Genomic DNA, 23,087 nt, shown 5'->3' with positions numbered 1-23,087 from the left:
TGAAAAAACACCAAACGACCCCACACTAAAACGAAGCTGCCATGTAGCTATGAACAGCCTTTATGGGGAACTCCTCAAAAATCTGATGAAGCAGGGCTTTTATCAGAAGCTTTACTGGTATTATTGATGATTGGCCATGATATATGGGGAAGGCAATGCCTGGGCTCTGTTTGAAGGAAAGAAGTAAAAGGTCTTTCAGTCCCCAGCATCTTCTCCTCTACAGAAAGTAACAGGTTTTAATTCCAGTGTGTAACTGCATGCCAGACAGCAGTGACAGGGAGGGCTGCACAACACTTAGCTGGAAGGACTGTCTGCACCTAAGCCCTCATTCAGAGAGGCTGGAAAGAGAAGGCTGCTTTCAAATACCCAAGGTGTTGATTTTTGTCTGTTTGGTACTAAACTGGCAATGACTTACCCCAGTTAACTGAAGTGCAGAATTAGCTATATTAGGCAAACAATTTCTTTCATTTTTAATCTGTTTCCTCTCAGAGGGCAACTCAGTCCTGATGGGTGAAGTGTAGAGGAGAGAGGCCAGAGATAGGTTCAAACCACCCAGCTCCAGCAGAAGAAACAGAATAGGTCCTTGCAAATGTGCACTGCAGGGTTAGCTCAAGGGCTAAGCTGCCATCTCATAGATAAACCAATGCATGTATTTGCTTTATACAGGGGTGGGATCTTAGCCTCCATGGTCAAAAAAATCATGGGTCTGTGGAACTTGATCCCTTGCCCAAACTCTTTCCCAAAGCAAGTTGTAGCTTACTTCCTTTCTTCCCACTGCCCTGCAAGAGGAAAGGATGAGCTCTGAAGAGAATGGAAGGAGAGAGGCCAGTGTTGGGTTTTGTTGCTCTTGATGCCAAAAGAAGTCATATGGACTGATGTCCTGGTTTGGGGAATGTCTTTCATTCCCTGGTAGTAGATCCCACCATCATCTCTGGATGAAGCCCTCACTGGTAGGTGAGCATGTGGAACATTCTCAGAAGTAAAAGCCTCTAGCTAGTGCCCCAGGCTTGAACAGGCACTTTTCACCTCCTTCAGAGAAAGGCAAAACAGGCAGACAAGCTGTAATATCCCCTACAAAGGCCACTCTGCTGCTCCCAGCAATCTGCCTGCTCTTAGAAATGCAAAGTTATGTATGTCTTAAACTTGTTTTTGGTTAGCTTCACCTTAATTCACATCTTGCATTGCCATCTCAATTTCTGACAAGGTCACAGTGGAAAATGTGGTGAAGATCCTCTAAAGGAAGCCAAAATTTCAGTAGTTGCTGACCAGAACTGGAGGACTGTCTGCATCTAAGCCACTCTGACAAAATCTCCAGGGCCATCTCACCAGGATGTGTTGGCCCTAGGTAATGACAGGCTAACTATGTCTGGGAGACAGATAAAAGAAATAGATTAAAGTAATGGTGGGCATTACTCAAGAAACTTAAAAACAAGGACTGACTAGAGAATGAAAACTACCAGCAATTCAAGCTGCAAGAATGCTAGCTTCACTTACTGGAAACTAGTCACAGGAAGATCATTCATCTTCAACAGACTAATCTGACACTAGCTGTTTCCAGAAAAAGTTAGAACAGTGTATTTTTCATTTAATTTAAGAAAATATGTGCAAAAATTTACAGATTGCTTTATTAGTGTTTTAAACAATAATTTGTTTTCTCAAAGCAGAAGAGTAGTAAACCTGCCTTGTTATTCATTCATGTTTTGTTTCCTTGTTACTCATTCATGTTTTGGTTTCGGGTTTCTCCAACACACTATGTAATTTTTACCACCAGTTTGGAGGTTTGTTCTGTGTTGATTTTGCCTCCCATTGAGTCACTTTTTTGCCTGCCATATTTAATCCACTGATTAGTAGTTTTAATGTTTTAAATCACAAAGGATATCTAAATGCAACGTAGGAAATGAAAGTTTTAAAAGTAGATTTGGGCTTTATAAACATAAGTGTGGGAGGCATATTTAATGGAAATGTAGCTAAGAGACTGAAAGAATCCCTGATGCCAGCAGAATTCCTTCTTTCAGTGTCATATTGCAGTAAAAAATACAGGCGAAACTCTGATACAGAGAGGAGAGTTCAAGAACTCTACACTTTTATTCTGAATTTTGTTTTTCCTTTAAAGCCTAATTTCTTCTCAACAATCAAAAACATTGCAGTAATTAATTTTAATATGTACTGTCAGCTGGAGTTTTGTCTAACTTATGTTTTCTCTGCAAATTAGCACATAAGCACTGTAAAGACAAAGCTCTTAAACTGCAGGTACAAAGGGCAAAATTAATGCCTGACATAGGACGATTTACTTCTTGGTGTTACAGAGGGAATTCAACAAGACTTGGATTCAACAAGACTTTTGTCTTTTTGCCTCTTTCCCTTGGCATTCAAATGTTGCAGTCACCAAGCTGGTAAGCAGTGGAACAGTGGTCACCAAAATGTCTTAGGGTCTGTGAGCAAGATATGCATTTTCCACCTTCCTATAATCCTTTTTACATTTACTTGTGGAAGTGAGAATTCTTTTGCCCTTGCCCTGGATAGCTGTGATTTGGTACTGCTATGACAGAAAGACTCATCCCTGGTGAATGACTACTCATTCAAAGAAGGAAGTTTAGAAATGAGTGAAGCAAAGACTAAGCCGCAAGAAGAGAGCAAAGCCCAGGGAAAAGAGGGTGCTAGGGGCCCTCATGGAGAAAGAAGCTTGAAAACTAGATTGAAATGAGGAAGAGAAACTCCTTCTCCCAAAGTCTTTTGTACAGTTTCCTTATTGCTACTGCTTCCTCCACATACAGAATCATTTACCAAAGCAAGATAAAGAGCCTCCAACTTGATATGCTGCTTCTGATGCTGAGTGAGATCTGACTCACTGAGCCCCAGAACTGACAGCCTTATATAAAACTCTTGAGGGAAATTCTGCTAAAATCCCAGTTGTTTAGTGGCTGGGTTAAATCTTGAAAGATCACATTCTCATCTGATGTAAGCAGATCTCTGCAGATTTATGTCTGCAAAAGGCCTCCCCTAATACATATGACAAAATGATCTTATCTTTATAGATCAAGAATACGTTTTTGAATCCTGGAAAGTTTTCTGTCCTTCAAAATCTGACTTCCAGAAACCAGTTACTTCAGGAGATGTATTCACATAGATGTACTGCATTTTTTTATATTTGATGTTAATTTGCCACATTCTGTCCACTTTATCATGAAACAGGATTACCTCAGTCTCTCTATCTGTTCCTCACATTCTCTCTTCTCCCTGGATAAATCTTCCATCTAAACCAAATAATTTCAGTTTTCTCCCACTCAAAACTGTACCAAATCCTCTTAAATAATTATTTATCCTTTCTATTTCTACAATTTCCTTTTCTTTCCCTGGCAAAGGACCAGAGGTGATGTCAGCTCTGCTATGAGTGCAGCTGTTGGCGGCACAGGACACTCTGCATGCTAATCACATGAATGATTACCCAGCTCCTTGGACAGGTTTTGAAGATACTCTCAGAGCCATACTTAGACAGGTAGTTTAGTTTGGTTTTCCCTGCAGCAAGCTGTGATATCCTGTTATAATGGTCACAACGATGCTGTTCACTTTCTTCTTCTTACTAGAAATTCACACCTTATTTATTTAACTTATTATAGCTGTAACTGCACAATAAGCAGGTATTTACATCAAAATATTTCTAAAAATGCGTAAGTGGCTACAGTTAATTAGTGATAAGGATGTATGGGAGTTTTCAGCCATGTTTCCCAATGTGTCCAACCAGTGACTTGCACAAATGAAATTTTCTCCATTACTGGGTTGCCCAACTAACAGAATCTTTGAAATTACTGTTGAAAGCTCCTAAGTGTCTTTGTTCATCACAATTATTGTGGAAAAGTCAATATATTAACACCTCCTGGTTCAATATTTCTTCTTGCAGTTATTTCAAAGTAATATTGATACTACACTTTGTTCCTGTGATAAATATTATAGTATTAAGATATTCCTGGCTGTTGCACATGTTACACAGCTTTGAGTCTTTCAGTACTCCTTCTTGGTAGAGAAATGATCATGGAGGAATGACTTTTCTTTCAAACATCTAATCTAGCTTCAAAACTTCATAATTATTTGCAAGTGAAAATCTAAGGTTGCAGTTTGTTGTTAAGTAGGTACAAAAAGCCAACATTGCCCAAGTACTGATATTTAAGCTAAAATGTGACAAATTGCCTGGCTAGCTAATAAGTGACAATGTGTTTGGATGCTTCTCTGAAAGTTAAATATTGGTATTGATGCATACATACCTTTGTATCCCAGAATGGCTACTGTGATTGTTAACAAGGCACACAAAATATATAATAAGATGATGGAGAACTTCAGTGCCCAGTTGTTTTTACACTTGGTACATTGGCTCCCCTCCTGAATACCTGCAAAAGAAGATTTAAAGAAATTTAAAGCAATCGCGAAGAGCACATTGCTGGGTTTATCTCCTCATTTCCTTTCCTCCGTTTTCTAAAGAGCAAATTATTTATGTAAGCAGATGATATATGGGTGCCTATTTGCCTATGCTGCCAGGATAACTTTCCTGGTGGTTAAAATATCAGTTTAGTGAAAAAATCACTTTGGGATTTTAGCTTGTGTAAGAGAAGTAGGTTCTGCTTTACTGGAAACCCTGTGGCTTTCCTGAGCAATGGCTGTTTTCTGATTGTGTTAACAAGACTACGGTGAGCTTTGGAAATAAAACATTTATTAGCATCTCCTCTGTCAGGCATCACACTGTAGCAGCTCTTTCTTAGCTTTTGGTATCCCTGTGGGGGCAATAGGACACAATAAATGTTCTGGCAGAAGGAAAATACAGAAATAAAGTAGCATTGTGAAAACCTGGTAGGAGTACCTGTCCTGCTTTTCAACCATTACCACAGATAGTTACCATGCAAATGCTTTCTTTCCATAATGAGAGAGACTTCTTGCATAATTTTGAGGGGCATTGGAGAACATTATTTCCACAGAAAAAAAGGGGTGCTTTACTGATAGAGCCATTGGTACATCCACAGAAAAAAAGCTGGCAAATTGCCCTGTGTGGACAAGCTTAGGAAAAAGGGTCTCAAGTAGATAAGAGAAAACAGAGCTTTACTATTTTGTATTTGGGCTTTTATTGCAGAATGGTTTTATATCTTTGAGTCTATTAGGGAAGCAATTTTCTTCTTTTGTGCTCCTTGGGAACAGCTCAAAATCATTGGAAGCATTGATATTAATCAGAAGCACAAATGTGTAAAAGCCTGAAAACTGGACCACATCGCTGAAACAAATGGGCAGGATTTATCTGACTTTCCAAGGTGCATTAAGCAGGCCAGGATTAATGTAACTTGCTGTGTGTGTTGGAAAATGCATTTCTTTGATATTTCACTCTATTTGTGTACTATTAGGGGAGTCCCACAGGAAAGCTTTAAGCTCTAATAAATTCTATGTACCAGATTACTTAACTAATCAAAACTTGCTCTGTAGCTTTTTATGAGTAACTTATATTTCCCCCGAGGCCTAATGCACAGATGATTTTACTTTTCCAAACTCATGACCTTCTGCAGAGTGGTTTTTTTATTTTCATTTTTTTAAGAGAAAAGCACAGGCCACTTCCCCTGGGTTCACGGAGGATGGGTGACCAACATAATGAGTTAAGTCAACGGCATTCCTCTCTCCAATGACATTTTCCAATGACTTCCTTTGAACCCAAGGTACTTGAAAGAGGGAGGATTAGTATCTTGGAGCAATTCAGGAAGAGGATTTATACAAAGTTTATTTGACAATGCATTTTCTTTAATTCCCTCTGCACATATATGAGCTGTGGCTAAACCAGAAATGCATCTTTTGCAGGTCAACCCATGTTCCACATTACATCATCACATGTTTTTTCCAAACTTTTCAGGTGTGACATCACATTCTGTTGCCATGTGATGAAAGTGATGTCATAGATTTGGCTTCCTTGGCTTTAGGCATAAGACCAATTGGGAACATCTGGTTCTTTTTTGAGGAACATTATGTGAAAATGAGACAAAGGCTTGTAAGCATAAACCCAAGAACAGAAATTCCAGAGGATAAAGTCTTTTCTCCTGCCTGTGAGGTGGGAAGGGAGGGAGCTGGCACAGAGACAGGCAGTTGCATAGCCTATCTATTGGTGGCTTGGATTTGGAAGGGTGGTAACTCCTGCACGACAAAGGAGAAGATGAAAGGTCCATAATTCAGTAGTCAGGTTTGCTTACAGATCCTGATGCATAGGCTGGCTTGCTTTCTTTGGTTTACAGTCTCAAGGAGTTTGCTAGTGAAAAAAGCAGAAGAGGAAAAGTGCACTTTTTTAGGGGTTTGCAATGGGTATTCAAAGACTGGAATTATTTCACAGTGTGAACTCAGTGGTGTCAGGAGCACCATTTTGCTGGCCTTTGCTGTTACTAATGGCTTATTGAGCCTCTGTGCCCTGAATGCAAGGTTACTTCCCTTAAGGGTTTAAAATTCAGATTTCAACTTGGTTAAGTCTTTGAAAGTCCCATATATCCAAAAACAAACTTGAGGGCAAAACTCACATCACATTCACTTTCTAAATATGCAGATAAAAGAAAGCTTGAGCCTCCTTATTTTTAAAGTTAATTGAAGCAGGCCTAGATCCTTATCTGGGAAGAACGATGGACTGCAGAGGTACAAAACACAGAGAAAGGCAGAAGTAGAAACAAAGCCTTTGACAGCAATTGCATATAGAAAAGTTTCACTTGATAACTGTCTCATATTAAGATTACTCATTTTATGACATGACCTGCTTTCTGTCACTGTATTCTGGCTTCCTGAGTAGCATAATGAGCTGAAACTTCACTGATGTCACTGGACGTATTTGCAGTTCAGCATCAAGCATCATGTATGTTCCAGTGCTTCCCAGGGATCTAGTTTCACTTGTCTCAGCCCTCTCTACCTCTGGTTCAATAAAACAGCACTTTGGCTTTTTGGAACTTTTAGTTTCAGCATATTTCAAACTGACATCAGAACAGCACCCCAACAAAAGCCAGACCTTTCCATTCTTTAACAGTCCAGCACGATTGGGATCAATAACACAGGCACATCACACTAAAGTGATCATACAGGCTGGAATGATTCCTTTAACTGAGCTGGGCTTGAACTGTGTACTGCATTCCTTGATGGAGCTTTCTGCCTGTCAGCCTAAAACTACATCTGATTGCCGTGAACCCCTGCTACCCTCATCTAGCATGCTCTGGGTCCAGGGCTGGAGTGAAAATCCAGGGAGCTCTAACAGGCTCCTTTGTTTAATCTATGATGCAGTAAAGTCTTTCAGAGCAATTAAATTTGTTCTTTAATGCAAATATATAGTGCTTAACTCTGCTGGTAGCAGCACCTAATTTTCTAGTTTACTAAACATATAAAAATTATACAAAAATACCAAAGATATAAGTACCCCCAGAAGAAAAGGTTTGGAAGACTCATTCTGACGTCTTTCTGAGCAGTTAAATATCAGGCTATATACAAGGCAGAAGCCAGGAATGCAACCCTCTCTGTAGAGGGACAAACTTACAGAGTAATCAGGGCTCCCCAACCTCTCCAGCACACACCCTGACTTCAACTTGCCCTGTTATTCTTCCCCACTACCTCACTTAAGGATCATACCCAAATAAGATTCTGATATAGGAGATACATTTAGTCCATGTTGTGAGGACACATTTTTATTGAAAAATTGTTCTGAAAAGATGTGGTAGCCAAAATACTAAGCAACAACAATTGGAGACAGTTAAAAATGCTTACTGTGATTACCCAAAACCCAGCAGGCTGGCATAATATCATGCAGGTTTGCCGCAAAAGCTGAGAGCTGAGGCTTGGAGGAGCCCATACTTGGGCTTGAATTTGACAGAACTTTCCCAATTTTATCCACTAGACTGCTTGCTGTCATGGCTTACACAAATGCAGAGTTCTTCCAGGTGATGTATCATATCTCATCTAGAAAGCTGTAGACTCAATGGACAGGGAAAGACCCCACACACCCACCCCATTGACAGAACAAATGTAAAACCTGCAAAAGGGCGTTCTCAGCTGAAGTGAACTTTCCTCCATTTGTTAGTGATGCTCCTAGTGCAGCACACTCCTCTCTGTGTCCTGTACACATGTTTTCAATGTTGGTCTGCTCCCAGACATTTGTCACTGACTTCCAAACCCAGGGAGCCAGGGTCACTTCCGCATGACGTGCATTTCTCACTGCTGATTTGATCAATGTTTAATAAATATCAGATGGGACACAATGTGCCTTATTTCACTGGACACATGCTTTCTCCCATTCCTTTCCCTGACTTATTTTAATAAGAGCTCTGGTTTTTCTGCCTCACTGTTGGGAAGACATCTGGCCAAACAGACAGCAACCTAGTACAAAGAGATCCTGCTGTCTCACATGCTTTGGGGACCCCCTTCTCTGCAAACCAAAATGGTCACAAAAAAATATGCAAGTGAGACATCCCCCTGTTACCAGGCTTTGTAGTATTTGTTTTTATAGCATTGCATTCCAGTGACGGAAGACTTTGTTCTCATGCAGGGGGTATACATCTGCAGATTCCTTTCAGGCTCCAAGAAGAGGTTTTGCTGAAGGAGGAGCTGGGCTTTTTGGTTTTTGTTTGTTTGGGGGATTTTTATTGTTGTTGTTGTTGTTTTGTTCCATGTTTTAATAGGAGACTAAATATCTTTGCTCTTTGTAACCACCTTACAAAATGCCTGACTCCTCAACAGTATTACACTTCAGGACCACATCTTTGAACACTGGAATATGACACGCACATGCGTTTTTCCCCCTGACTAATTCTCTTAGAAGTATTTGCCTCTGTGTTCTTTTCTTGGCTCTGATTGCAGTATCATAGGTGGCCTCATAATATTTCTGCTAGCAAATAAATTTTGATGAAGATGCAAGGTTTCCTTCATAACCCTGACAAGAAACATACTGATAAGATAAAAAATGTAGTGCAGGAAATGAAAATACATTAGTTTAGAGGGGTTTTCCCCAGGGTGATTCACCGAAAAGAGATAACATCCCTTGAATTTCAGAAGGAAGACTGAAAGCCCAGTTTGCATCTTTCAAATGATTGATTTCTCAAAGCTAGTGTTTTCAAAACAGCAGTAGATCTAATACCTATATTTAAAGGGACCTGAGCAAACGATATACCTCTAATTCAAGCCTCCTGCCCTGGAAGGTGCTCCTGCCCATGGCAGAGAGGCAGAAACTACATGATCTTTGAGTTCCCTTCCAACATGAACCATTCTATGATTCAGTGTGCTACTAGGAGTCAAATACTGAGAGGTAATTAAACATGCACAGTTGCAACAAGCTCCCAGTGATGTCTGTCTCACTAGCAAACGTAAGTGATCCCATGAGGAATCCATCTCTAGGTTTAAACAACTAAATGCTTTGAAAAACCTGGATGCAAGTGCTTAAATTCAGGCACCCAAGTGTAAAATGATAGGTTTTTATTAATATGCATGACTAGCAATTATGAAAGTAAGTTTGTCTTATAAGACAGAGAGGATTTTAAAAGTCAGGCATGTAAGTGTTTTCATACATACATACACACATACAAACACATGGTTATGCTCAAATATATGGAAAAATATGTGTGTGTATGTTTTTTACAGAGAAGCCTTGGTAATGACAAAACCCCAGCATATTATATTAGCACACTCTAAGAAAAAGCAGGCAACAGTGTCTTTGACAACAATAACTTTGCATAGTTTGAGATTACTGGATCCAGCCAGCCACAAAATTCACAGTGAGATTTTTGTCTTCTCTTTTGTATTGTGTCACAGGTTATTAACCCACCCCTTATGAAAACAATTCCCATGATCCTTCATGAATGGTTTTGTTGCAGGGAGCAGAACTGATGATTCGGTCGTTCCATATGCTAACCTACTAGAGAAAGCAATTGTTCTTTGTAATGGTCATAAATGGCAAAAAAATTGAGACTGGTTCATGCCCTTTAACATTATTGTTTTGAGAAAATACTGATTTCTTCAGCTTAGAGTCTATTCTTACACTATACAAGCTATAATTTGAACTCCATGTAAATAGCTGCCCTACATATTTCCTAGCTAATGCGTAGAGGTCCACACCTCCTCCCATTCCACAGTCTTGGCAAGCCCTGCCTCTGCAATGGCAATGGTCCTGCTTACCCAAGTAGTGCAGTGCTGGCTTGTGGGCAGGTAGATTGCAACAGCCTGCTTAATTGTCAGATTTTTACAATGTCATTGGAAAAAATATTTAGCACAAACATGCTGTCATTTGTTCCGGAATTTGCTAGTTTTTCTTCTGGTTTTGTAATCGAATAGCGATAAATGTGAGCTATGTTTGCTTAGAAAAGGTTTCTGGTTATTTATTAGGAAGCAATTAAAGCACCTAAACTTGAAATCGAAGCAGTGGTTATATAGTCACCTAACTTGTGCCAGTTTTCCTATGCCAGGTGGAAAATCATGAAACATGGCAGCAAGGCACAGGCTGAAACAGCCACTTTAGATTTCAAGTAAACATTGCAAGACACAGAGCTTCTTTATTCATAAATTAATAAATAAATGGACCAAACCCAAACCACTCCATCTCCAAAGGTTTCCACAGTGTTCAGCATAATCTGATTGCCCTGCTACACAGCTGGCAGGTTGTGCAAATAACCTCTGGAGAGGAGAAAACACACCTTAAAAACTCAGTTCGAGAATTTGTGCCTCACGATGCTGCATGGGCCCTGCCAGGGTCAGTGGTACCAGCTCCTGTGATTTTATCCTAAGCTTCACATTCAAGATTTCTCATCCACCCTGATGCCCCTTTCTTTCCCAGTGCAAGGTTGGGGCAGTCCCTGGTGTCAGTATAGGCTAGGGCATGAACAGATGGAGAGCAGCTTTGCCAAGAAGCCTTGGGGGGTGGTGGTGTACCAAAAGCTGGACATGAGCTAGCAATGTACATTTGCAGCTCACAAAGCCAAACACATCCTGGGCTGCATCACAAGCAGTGTGGTCAGCAGGGTGAGGGAGGGGATTCTGCCCCTCTATTCTTTTCTGGTAGGACCTCACCTGTGTGCAGTTCTGGGGTCCCCAGCACAGGAAAGACACGGATCTGTTGGAGTGGGCCCAGAGGAGGAAGAGATGATCAGAGGGGCTGGAATGCCTCTCTGATGAATGAAGGCTGAGAGAGTTGGGACTGTTCAGCATGGAGAAAAGAAGGCTCCAAAGAAACTTTATTATGGCCTTTCAGTACTTAGAGGAGGCTGATAAGAAAGACGGACAAACTTTTTAGCAGGGTCTCTTGTGATAGGACAAGAAGAAATGGCTTTAAACCAAAAGAGAGTAGATTCAATATAGATATAAGGAAGAAAAGTTTTACAATTAGTGTGGTAAAACACCAGAACAGGTTTTTCAGAAAAATGGTAGATGTCCCATCCCTGGAAACATTGAAGGTCAGGGTGAACAGGGCTCTGAGCAAACTGATCTTGATGAAGAAGATGTCCCTGCTCATTGCAGAGCAATGGGACTAGATGACTAACTTTAAGGGTCCCTTGCAACCCAAACTGTTCCATGATTCTTGCAGCTATGTAATTATGTGGAAACTTTCAGCTTGTATTCTGGGAGAAGAGCATATTCCTGGAATCCTAAAAAATAGAAGCGGGGAGTGTTCCTTAAGGCTTAAGAAAATAGAAGACTCCACCATTTACAGGACTTTCATAACCCTGCCTCTACAGAGCAATTCTCAACACTGAGGGGGCAATGCTGGGGCTGGGGTTGGCACCCTGTCCCTCATCCCCTGAAATAGAAGGGGTGTATTTTGTCCCAAAAGCCCAGGCTATTTGAGTAACCATGAGGATTTCCCTCTCTGGGACACCTTGGAAAAGCCTAGCCCTTGATGATCTGCACACTGCAGCCTGAAGCTCTGCACACAGGGGCCATCAAGCAAATTCTCCTCCACACACCAGACTGAGTCTGTTGGAGGCAGCGGCCACTTCCCATAAATCAGAATCCCACATCTGACATAATAAAGAGCCTCAGAGGGCCAACACTATTATCTCTGGAAAGCTTTCAGCCTAAGAAATACTCTATTCTATGTAATGTACACAAACCCGTTCATTAAAGCAGGGGAGAACCCTCATTTTCAGCCTGACCATCATCTCTCACTTATTTATATAACCCAGCTAGCATTTTCTCTCTGGCTTTGTTCTTCTTTGCAGCAGTCCAGAGAATCACAATGAATTGTCAGAAATCCTAATTATACACTTCAACAACCACCACCATTTAATTATATAGCATTACCAAACAATGTCCTACTGTGATTAAACACTAAATATTTTAATTGAAAGGATACAAAAAGCCCAACCACAACACAGGCTAAGCAAAGACTGCTGAGTATCTGAACTGTATGTTAGGCAAATATTACAAACAGAACTGAAGAACCAGTGTGGTAAATTTTATGAAAAATCATGGATTTGCAACAGCTTAAGGTCCAGGCATAACAATGTGGTAAGAATATCACACCAGCAGAGGGTCCAGCATCCCATAGGCTATTAGATTTAAAGACAAACTCAAACCAGAACAAACCTCAGGAAGTCCTGGTGCTTTTAAATAACTGTCTGGAATAAGAGAGCTGTGCCTGTCCTCAGTTACTAAAAATCAAGTAAGGGATCACTCAATGCATGTCTCTGGAACTAAACCCAAAAATCTAATTAGGCTGTTCAAAGATGGGAGAAAAACTAGAACAGTTAAAAGAAGATAGAAATTATGTATGAATTAAAGACCTGTTCAATGACAGGCAAGACAGCCAGGACACATGACAGCAAAGAGCCTCTCTCAAACTCTGTCTCAATAGAGAAGAATTTAGACTGACTTGCAAGAAAAAATATAGCCAGATCTATAGGGAGATCAAAGCCAGATCTTTGGTTTGTGAATCAGCTTCCTAAGACAACTTGAAGACATTCCATTCAATGACTTAAATAAAACCAGAGGTAACAAAGCATTAGCAAAGTCATGGAAGGGATCTCTCCTTCAGAATTGTGCCAGATGGCAAAGTAATGCAATTTTTGTTGAAGTCCGGGCTTTCCATTCTGAAATAAACATGCTTCCTGATGAAACATAAATCCTAATTAGGATTATCTAATCTGATGATTTATGGACATGATTTTTAATCTTAATTCAATTTACATTAGACTGAAAGGTTGAAAAGAGGTAACTGACTTGAAGTGTATATTTTCCCTAACATTCTGTAATTTTGTAATACAGCATTTAGGTGTTAGGGACTCTAGCAATGGTATCAACTGGTAGGCAGAAAAAGTGGTTAACTCCATGCTTTGTGTCTTTTGAGATCCATTTCTTTAAGAGGGCAACATGATCCCCTCCATGGCTGTGTGATAGATGCCAATACCCACGGCAGTGACACCTGTGCTGCAGGGCCACTCATCAAGGACATGATGAAATCATCCAGAGCACAGGTGCGAAAACGATTCTCTTCACAGGAAGTTTTCACCTGTTGTTTCACCAGCTTCTGCAACTTTTAACATTAAGGGCAATGCTAAAAACATTGGATCACTGTTTTAAAGAACAAGAAACAATGGAAACTCCAGGCATGCACAACAAAGCAACATTTCTGTATCCACTGGTGTTGCCAAAAATGCTGTCCCAGTTAACTACAGAAATTAAATTTTTTTATGTGCCTTCACAAGGTAAATGGAAATATTTGGCAGCCATCTGTTCTGTGTAAGTTTCTGTGCACACATGCACCTCTGACGTGGCTGAGGCAGGTCATTCATTTAAGAGCATTGTAATATACCATGTGTCACAGCAAAGTGTGCTTTTAAACTCTTGTAGCTCTTATGAATCTAAACCAATTTTCACTCAGTAGTCAGAAGCACAACTGGCATGTCCTTCTCATCAGGACTTTTTCTCTCATCTACTGCCTAGTGGAGCAGAACAAAATAGAGTTTCAACCATATTTGACAGCATAAAAGCTGAATTTACCTTTTTTTTTGTTAGGGAAAAATACAGAGCTACTTTTGATGATGTTTTCAGCAGGAAAAAAATAACTGCCTGCTGACTATGAACAAGAATACCCAACTTCATGCAGAAATTCAAACCTGAAGATGTATCTGGAACTACAGGTTTTGTTACGTGTTCCAGGTGGAATGCTGCAATAAATGCTGGCATTAACAGAATTGAAAAAAATTAATCAAGATTTGATGCCTTAAATTAATATATAGACCTTTATGCACCCTTTGCTGGACGTAGTGGTAATGCTCCTGTTGCCTTCATTAAGAACCACTATATTATAAAAATTCCCTCTTTTCCAACTAAAAAGTCTATCTGAGGATATTATTTGGAATTTAAAAGACTAATATGCACAAAAAAGAAGAGGTGAAAGTGTTTCTACCCATGCTGGGTACTTAGCAGTTGCACAGACCCCTTATTTGGAAGGTGACCCCAAAAATGAAGAGGGTCACAAGGAAGAATGCAGTAGGACCTCAAAAAAAGTGAGTTCAGAAAACAGTAAGTATACAGAAGCCTGCTCTACTCTTTTAATTATGCAAATTTCCACTTCTGATTAGCCTTTTCCCTGTGATATCAAGAATGCTTGGCTGAGATGCCAATACCGAAGTGAGAAGAAAGGATCCCCCGAGGCACTGCACTGAACATAGCTCACAGTCACAAATCCACTGGCTGCAAATTCATTCCCAATCTCCTGAGGCTACATGTTCAACTACAGGAGAGAAATTATGTCTAGGTATATGTGCTGCTTCTCTGGAAGTGTGCTGCCTTACTCCCCTCAGCTGAATTGGGACTTGGCATTAAATCACCTCCAAAGGAGAGGAGCTGTCAGGGCCTGGATTTATTTTTCACCTCACTGCCCTTCTAAAACCACTTTCTAAAGGTAGGGCTTTTTCCACAGAAATATTACAGGCTTGATGGCAGACACAATAAATCTTGTTTCCATCCTCCAACCTAACCAACCTCCCTCTCTGCCTCCTTTTCCAGAATCTTATCTTTTCAAAGTGGAAGTTTTCCTCTGTGAAGCTGAATCTCTAGGTTAACAAAGGACTGTTACCCAATGCAGCTCCCAGCTTTGAGTTTTCTCATTCTGCTCTCCCCTTTTCCACCTCTCCTGTCTTCTTGTGTCCTGTAGCATCTCCAACTCCTGAGGTCTCCCTAACCCTGGCTTATTCACACCTCACTAGCATCCAATTTCCTGGATAAAACACAGACTTGGAATTCCTCAGAACGTTTGTTTTCAAACACTTGAGCCAATGTGTAATGACTGTGCAATGTAAGGAGAAAGCAGCCCTGATAAATAGATTTTTTCCACTTAATACCATTGCAATTTCTGGGACTTCTCCCTGCTTAATATTCACCCTTATCTAGAGAGGAATTTTTTATTCCGCCAATTACTATAAGAAGTTTCCTGTACAGAGGTGGGAGTATGGTTGAGTTCTAGTAAAGCAATAAGCAAATTTGCACTATCTTGACAAATGCTGGGAAATGATGAATCAAATCTGCTTGTTACAAGTGAGGAAAAGCCATACCAAAGGACATTCAGAGCATCGCAGTCACAAAGATAAGGAATTAGCCAACAATTAGACAACAAACATTACCTGCCTACATAGCACCTACCCCACTGCCTTCCTAAGGTCAATGCAATCACTGTGTTACATAGGTGAAAACTCTACTGCAATCATGAAAATACAGAAGCTGACAAATTCATTAAACATGAAAACATTTGCTACACTTTCAAAAGCAACAACAATAATAATACCAGCAAAAATAATTATTTTCCTGAAACATATATTCCTTGCTATAATCTTTTTCTTGATAGCTTATGAACTCATGGAAAACCAAGACTTTGCAAAATATTTTTTAACATAGCCAGGGAGTTTTAGGGTGTCTGTCTTCAGAGCAGTACAAGGGGAAGGCAGTCGCCATTAAGCCAGGGTCTCCTGAGATTCCACATCTGAAGATGGAGGATTAAGAATCTCAGAATCACAGAATCATTTTGGTTGGAAAAGACCTCCAAATTCATTGAGTCCAGCCTTTGAGCCATCTCCACTTTGTCAACTAGACCATGGCACTGAGTGCCACATCCAGTTCTTTCTTGAAGACCCCCAGGGATGGTAACTCCAACATCTCCCTTGGCAGTCCATTCCAATATTTGACAACCCTTTCAGTGAAGAAATTCCTCCCAATGTCCAACCTGAACCTCCCATGGCAGGGGACACAGCTTTTCCTGTGTCCTCTTGTCCTGTCACTTGTTGCTTGGGAGAAGAGGCTGATCCCCACCTGGCTACAGCCTCCTTTCAGGTGGTTATAGAGAGCAATAAGATCACCCTTGAGCCTCCTTTTCTCCAGGCTAAGCAAGTCCAGCTCCCTCAGCTGCACCTCATAGGACTTAAAAGTCTTTTAAATCTAATGTAATGTCTGACTTAAGTATGACTTACAAGTCTTTAGTCTGGTAAGACTCAAGTCTTACCATGCATTTCAGGCTCATTGCTACAAGCTTTATCAGGGGACCGAGGCTGAGAGTGAAAGGCTTAAATTGAACAAAATACTTTTCTTACCCTGAAGACTAAATAAAAGATTCAGAACTTTTCACTATAAAATGTATGTTCTTTAATGGAGAGAAAAACCCAGGGCATTTTAATTAAAAGGCAGAAGGCGTAATATAAATCTATAGTTACAAGTGGGAATTTGTGAATTTTAATTCAGACAAAAAGTTGTAAAGGGGACCTTGGGGTCTTTTTCCCTAGTTGACATGCAAATATATTATTAAAAGTTCTTGTGAAAGGTACAGCCTTATACAATAAAAAAACCCCAAACCCAAATATTAGCTTGTGTTTCAGTGGAAGCACTCCCAAGGTAACTGAAAATTTGGAGGGCAACTATTCAGGGAAGAGGGAAGATGGGAACCAAGTGAACTCAAGCAATCCAGATGTCTAAACTTAGTTTGAAAAATCATTCTGCCTGAAGTTAATGCCAAAGACTCTTGGACTGCAAGTGTAAATATCTGCCTTAGAATTTTCTCACTGGTTTCCAGTGTTCTTCCACACTTGTAACTTTATCACATTTTTGACTTTTTGATGAATGTTGAAATTCTCAAATAATGGCTGTAATAATCAGTTTCCTTGTTTTGATATGATATACCACTACAAATAGAAGGGAAAGTGGTCCCTTTCTGTACTTTCTGTAAAAGGTGGCAAGAACCACATGTGACCACATTTTTGTCAAACCTAAATTTGCTTTTTCATTCTTATTTTTTTAGCAAATAAAAAGATTTATTGGTCCTTGAAGGAAAAAAAAAAAGACTGAAACTAATCTGGGGTCAATATTTAACTTCAGGGTCAATATATCTTGCCTTTTCACTCTCAAATAAGTCAATATCTGCTGTTATTTATGCCATACTCTGCAGCTGCTCTTTTGAACTCCAGCAGAGAAATACATCATACCCTTGACCCCCAGCCTTTCCAACTAAGTGCGGAGACACTGTAATTTATTTGTTCAAAGCAAGTGTCAAATGTTTTTAGCACTAAACACTCTTGTTCCTTATCACAATTTCAGTTACACAAGTGCAACCTCTCTGGCTTCCACAGACTGACATGCAATTTACATCAGTGCAGGTGTATCACTCAGCCAGGGAGCTGGAAAATGTTTTTTATTCCATGTCAAGCTAAAAGCATAAAACCAAAGAGCAGGTGAAGCAGACAAACTGGCAACTCAGTGGAAACCCTGTATTAAAGAAATTAACACACAGAACTATAATCTATTTCAGGAAAATCCAATAAAATACAAAATAACTCTTCCTTGTGTCTTTGGAATCCAAAGGCACTAAGTCCCTGTAGTGTTCTAAGGTTTAAAACTAATAGGCTGAAAAACAATTTTCACGTATTAAGAGTAAAAATATTTTCTAAAAATTCTATTTCTCAGCAGTTTTATTTGACTTAGTACATTTATTTCTTGGCTAGTTCCTAGTATGGTAAGTTTCAGTCCAGTACAAATTTTTTCCATAGCTGAAGTATATACTCCTGAAAAGCAGAGCTGGAAATGTTGAAAACCAAAAACTGTAGCTAAAGGCACACATCACAAATAGGATCATGAAAAGCAGAGTTCTCAGTGTGAGCAGAACCTGCTTTTTCAGTGAAATATGTACTTTGTTAAGCACACTTCATGCCTTCTCATACTCTGAATCTTACTCCAGCCTCCACAAGGAAGCAATATCTGAACACATAAGCTGTAGCCTTTTCACATAAGAGACTGGGAGTTTTCACTACTTTTCATGTTTTTCTTGTTCTGCACTTCTTTCCTGATCCACAAGAGAAGAGAGCGTCTTGTTTGCTCCTTTGAGCAATGCATCACTCCATTTAAATAGCTTAGACAAGACTTTCTTTAATGCTGTGAAAACTGACTTTAAAAATAATTTTAAGGAGAATTGATGTATTCAGTTTCTTCATATCCATATTTATAATCGTATGGATAGTATTATTTACTGGTGATATCAATGCCTGTAAATTTTTAGATGAACTGTGTTGTGCAGTTGTGCATAAAAATAGACTCTAAAATAGATTAAACTGCTTGATAAATGTCCTGGTAGCTCTTGTGTCAAAAGATGAGAGAGGATATGCCCGACAAAAGGTGTTACACCCCTGTAGAAATTGTAAGGGTAGTATAATTTGTTATGCAGGTTCTTCTCTGTTCCACTCCTTGTTTTGTCGAGGGCTTTGTTAAAGAAATTTAAATACACTTGCAGAAGTTTCCTCTAAGTGTTCTGCCAAGGTGCATGAGCAAACTCAGGTCAAAATTTTACTGTACATGGATGGAAGCCAGAGGACAGAAGAGCAGTTAATTTTTAATCATTATTTCATTAGTTAGTAAACTGCCCAGCTGCTTTATAATATTTTGGATTGTCTGAAAATGGCATACAGCTTTGCGGAAAATCCTTCTTTGGCCTTTCTCAACTGCAGACACAACTCTTACAGGTTTCTCAAAGAACACAAAGCTTAGTGCACAACTAAGCATAATGATGAGTACAGGGCAGACATTCAAGCAAGCTGAGTCACAGGCTAAACCAGAAGCACATATAGGAAAGTGATTGTCAGGATATCTAAGAGCATGGTGGAAACAAAATCACCAACCCTGTGTTCTGTGTGTGGAGAGCAGGGGCTCCAAGAAAGATAACGAGTGAGATGACAAGAAGCCTAACAGAGCGTTCCCACCATGAAGTTAAGGACAAAAGGGCAAAACCAGCTTCTTGGCTTGCTGCAGTGAGCTGGACCAGCCTCAGCATAGCAGCACCGATGAGAACTCAGCTCAACACGTGGACTGGAAAAACCCAACTCAGTGCTGTGGCCTCCAGCCTTCTCATGCCTGAGACAGTACTTGGACCAGCTCTGCAGCTCAGGGCCAGGCCAGTCATTCAAAGACAAAGAAAAAAGGTGTCCTGGAGCTGGTGACCAAGGGCAGCTCCTGATGGGGTCAGGAGTTTTGGGGGCCACTGCCTCCAAGGCAGCAAATACAGGAGGGAGCTGCTATTGAGCGAAGGACCCTAATGTCCCTGCCGGGGAGGATGCAAGCCACACCAGGTGTTTCCACCACTATGAGTCTTACCAGGGCTTTGGGGTTTACAGTGAGAGGCTTAAATTGAGCTAAATGCTTTTCATACTTGGAAGAAAACAATAATTAAAAGAAAATCAGAAGACTTGGCTGCAGACTTGGGTGCTTTAATGGAGCACTGACACTAAGGGCACTTTTATGAAGAGGTAGAAGGAGTAACACACGTTCCTGGCTACAAGCTGGAGGTAGAGACTCTTCTAGGAAAAAAAGCAAAAATTGAAGCAGTGGGGGTGATTATAACTGGAACAAATTACCATCACAGGGGATTCCCTGTACTTTAATGTCTTTAGATCGAGCCCGACTCCTCATTTTAAAGATATGCTTTAGCCAAAACCAAAGTCTTTGTACAGGAGTAACTGGATAGAATTGCACAGCCTATCACACACAAGAGGTCAGAGTAGTTAAGTGCTTTGGCTCTAATCCCTACAGATGGAAATATGTGTGTCTCTGCTCTGGCTTGCTGCACAGAAAATATATGTCTCTGGGGGAAGTTCATGGTGATGACAAGATGCCTGACTACCCCTAGGGGGATGTGTCCTTCAGATCCAGCTGAGCTCAGAATTAAAACAGGGAGTGAGTAGATAACCCTCCCAGATGTTTTATGGCACTGGATGGAGGCAGGGGATGATAATGTTCAATGTATGCTGCAACATGAGAGGGTTTTTTTTTTTCTTATAAAGCAGGTAATAAGTTTGTTCAAGAAACAAAGTGAATCAAAAGGAATAAAGGCTGGAGGCTAATTAAAAGCCTGCTTCTATCAATACAGGGGAGAAACTGCTCAGGGATAGTTCATTATGTTGAATCATGGCCCTCTAATACTGCCAGAAAATGCTAAGAGCTTTGGTGAGTTATCTTTCATCCAGTTTGTTAAACAAAATTGCTGTGTTGTTGCTTTTCCTGAGAGTGGGCACAGATATCTACCTTGGGAGGCAACAACCAAGTCAAGTATATGTCTCTTATGTAGGGGTGAAAGGACACATTTCTTATCTTGAGCCCCCACCTCCTTTTGTTTTTTCTTTAAATCTGGTTCTTCCAGTCTGCAGGACTTTCTTCAGATGTGTCAGCCAAATTCTGGAGGAAAATTCTTTTTGCCGAAGTGCAACTTTTTCCTTGAAGAGTATAGAAAGGATGGAAAAGTACAAGGGAAGAACAATATTTCAGTCAATTAATACAGCTTGGGGAAACCCTATCATACTAAACTTTTACTATTTTTACTAGTATGATTTACTATTTAAACCAATTAAAATTTGCTGATCATGCTAGTGACTACTAAAAACCCACAATATGGAAAGTAAGTATTTAGGACCAGGATGGGAAACAGAAGTATAATCTAGAAAAGGGCTAACTTGGACAGGCTCGTTGAAGTAATTTACTGAAGTACTACTTAAGATGAAGCTCACTTGATATTCACAGACAACTGAGATCCAGCTGGTCCCTGCAGTCCCTATCCAGAGCATCCTTTCTGTTGTATTTGCAACCTTACTGCTAGAAGTAAATTAAATGCTGCATTTTGGGACAATTGAGTTACAACCAAAATAGGAAACCAAACAATATAATAAATCAAACATTGGAAGATTGCTAGAAGTACTTGACAACTATGCATGAAAGCTTAAGCATTAAAACCTGTCTTCTTGCAAACTTTCCTTTATCCACATCTGCTGTGAAGGCTCCTGGAACTTGCAAGGGAACAGAGACAGAAATGGTGGGTTTTTTTGTCAGCTTTTCATGGCATAAAGGGTAATCAACACATCAGCCTTTTACAGCCAAGAAACCTGCCTCCCTGTGAGCTGTGACTTGAATCATTCCCCCTGTTAGTCACAGCTGGGGGGGGGGCTTGTGCTCTGCTTCCAGCCACCACTGCCACGCTGGGGGAAGGGGTGGGATGTTTGGGAATCTGCAGTGTGGCAGGGACTCTGTTGTGGAAGGGGGACATTCACGGCAGAGAGTGTGTGGCCACCTTCGCTTCAGGGCACTGCTTGAGGGATGCTCACACTCATGCTGAATTTTCCTGCAGCCTGTAGATGTGTTACTGTTTTAGCACCTTTTTCCAGCAGGCAGCAAACTGTGAAAGGCTGAGCACCCAGATATCCTATATTATCCAGTCTGACACATTAACAGATAAAATGCCACTGTAATACTGAGATTGCTTCTTAAATGAGCACTGTTGCATTTCAACAAGGATGCTTAATGTGTTGCAAAAGGGAAGACTGAGGGCCTGTCTTTTCTTAATTCATCTGAACAGTACCTGGCAATCTTACAAAGTGGAAAAAACCCCATTGCCTTGAATTTTCATTAAGGCTCAGTGTTTGGATTCAGTGCCAGTTCCCATTGACTCACTCTGTCTTCAAGATAAGTTACAGACTAATCTATTTTACTTTCTTACAGCAGTGAGGCTAAATTACCTTTGTACCTGCACTGGTGGAGCCTCACAGAGTTAATGTCCTCACACAGATAAAACTCAGACCAAAATCTGGTGTGCTGATTGCTTCCCTTTCCCCGATTTTCCACTCTTTTTCAAAAGAAAGAGAACATCCCATCCTTCAGCCATGTGTGAAAACTAGCAAAGACACAAGTTCCAGCATTTGTATTTTTGCTTAGCTTGATCGAGAATCTTTAGTGAATGTACATTTATTTAAACAGATTGAATTTGCTTAGCAGCTATTACAGACTGAAATTCTCCTCTAAAAGATTATTACCATAAATTAAGACAAATTTCTGTAATGGAAATTCACCCCATAAATCAAGTCTGGTATTGACATAGCAGCACAGATGCACCAACTCAACTTGCAGCTGTAGGCACTCAGAAGGCAGCAGAATTTGTCCCTAAATCTGCAATTGCTTGATGACAAAATGAATATATTATGACTTTCTAGTGAACAGATTACTGAAAGATGTTTTCCAATACAGAATTTCAGGATATCTAGTACAAAACACCACTGCTGGTAAAAATGAGGAGATAGTGGAAATTAAAGGGTTTTTCTAGTTCTGCCTGCATTGCAGTTTTTCAAATATATGTTCCTCTCCCTCCAACATGCTGGTGAGCAGGACAAGCATTTCTTCAGTATTGACACAACATTCGGCTCTATGTTGAATATGAAAAGGAGTTGATTTTGCCCCACAGGAATGTAAAGCACTTCCAGGTCCAGGGGAGTTACTAAATAAATAGCCTACATTTCAAAATTACCTGGGAACTCCCGTTGAAATTGGGACTGTTCATCAAAGGGACAGTTTAACATTAAAACCTGGGTAGGAGGTTAACTGAAGTTGCTGGTAATTCAGCTCTTCTGAAATTTGGTCTATTATTACTACATAGTCAAGGTCTCTGTTTTGAAGACTCTAGATTAATCCCACTTACTTATTTTTGTCAATCAAAAAGTGGTTGAGATCTTGATTTTGGCTGACTGGAGAGAATAAAAACAAAAGCTCTAGAAAAAGAAGTTTGTCCCCTATATGTTTGGGATGAACATAGAATTCACAAGTTAAAAAGT

At 40.1% G+C, this 23,087-nt stretch overlaps 1 protein-coding gene across 1 annotated transcript in view; it reads right to left on the bottom strand.

Annotated features, from left to right (window-relative positions):
- Positions 1-23,087, bottom strand: part of COLEC12 (collectin subfamily member 12) — a 97,813-nt gene that overhangs the window by 15,370 nt on the left and 59,356 nt on the right. The window contains exon 3 of the mRNA XM_085052656.1: positions 4,260-4,382. Within this exon, the coding sequence (XP_084908782.1) occupies positions 4,260-4,382 (123 nt within the window). The remainder of the gene's footprint in view (positions 1-4,259; positions 4,383-23,087) is intronic.

This window comes from Lichenostomus cassidix, chromosome 2, assembly GCF_008360975.1.
Source record: "Lichenostomus cassidix isolate B80296 chromosome 2, HeHo_3.0, whole genome shotgun sequence".
Lineage (NCBI taxonomy): Eukaryota > Metazoa > Chordata > Aves > Passeriformes > Meliphagidae > Lichenostomus > Lichenostomus cassidix.
Note: the sequence above shows the minus strand (reverse complement) of the source record. Positions and strands in the feature narration are given on the sequence as shown.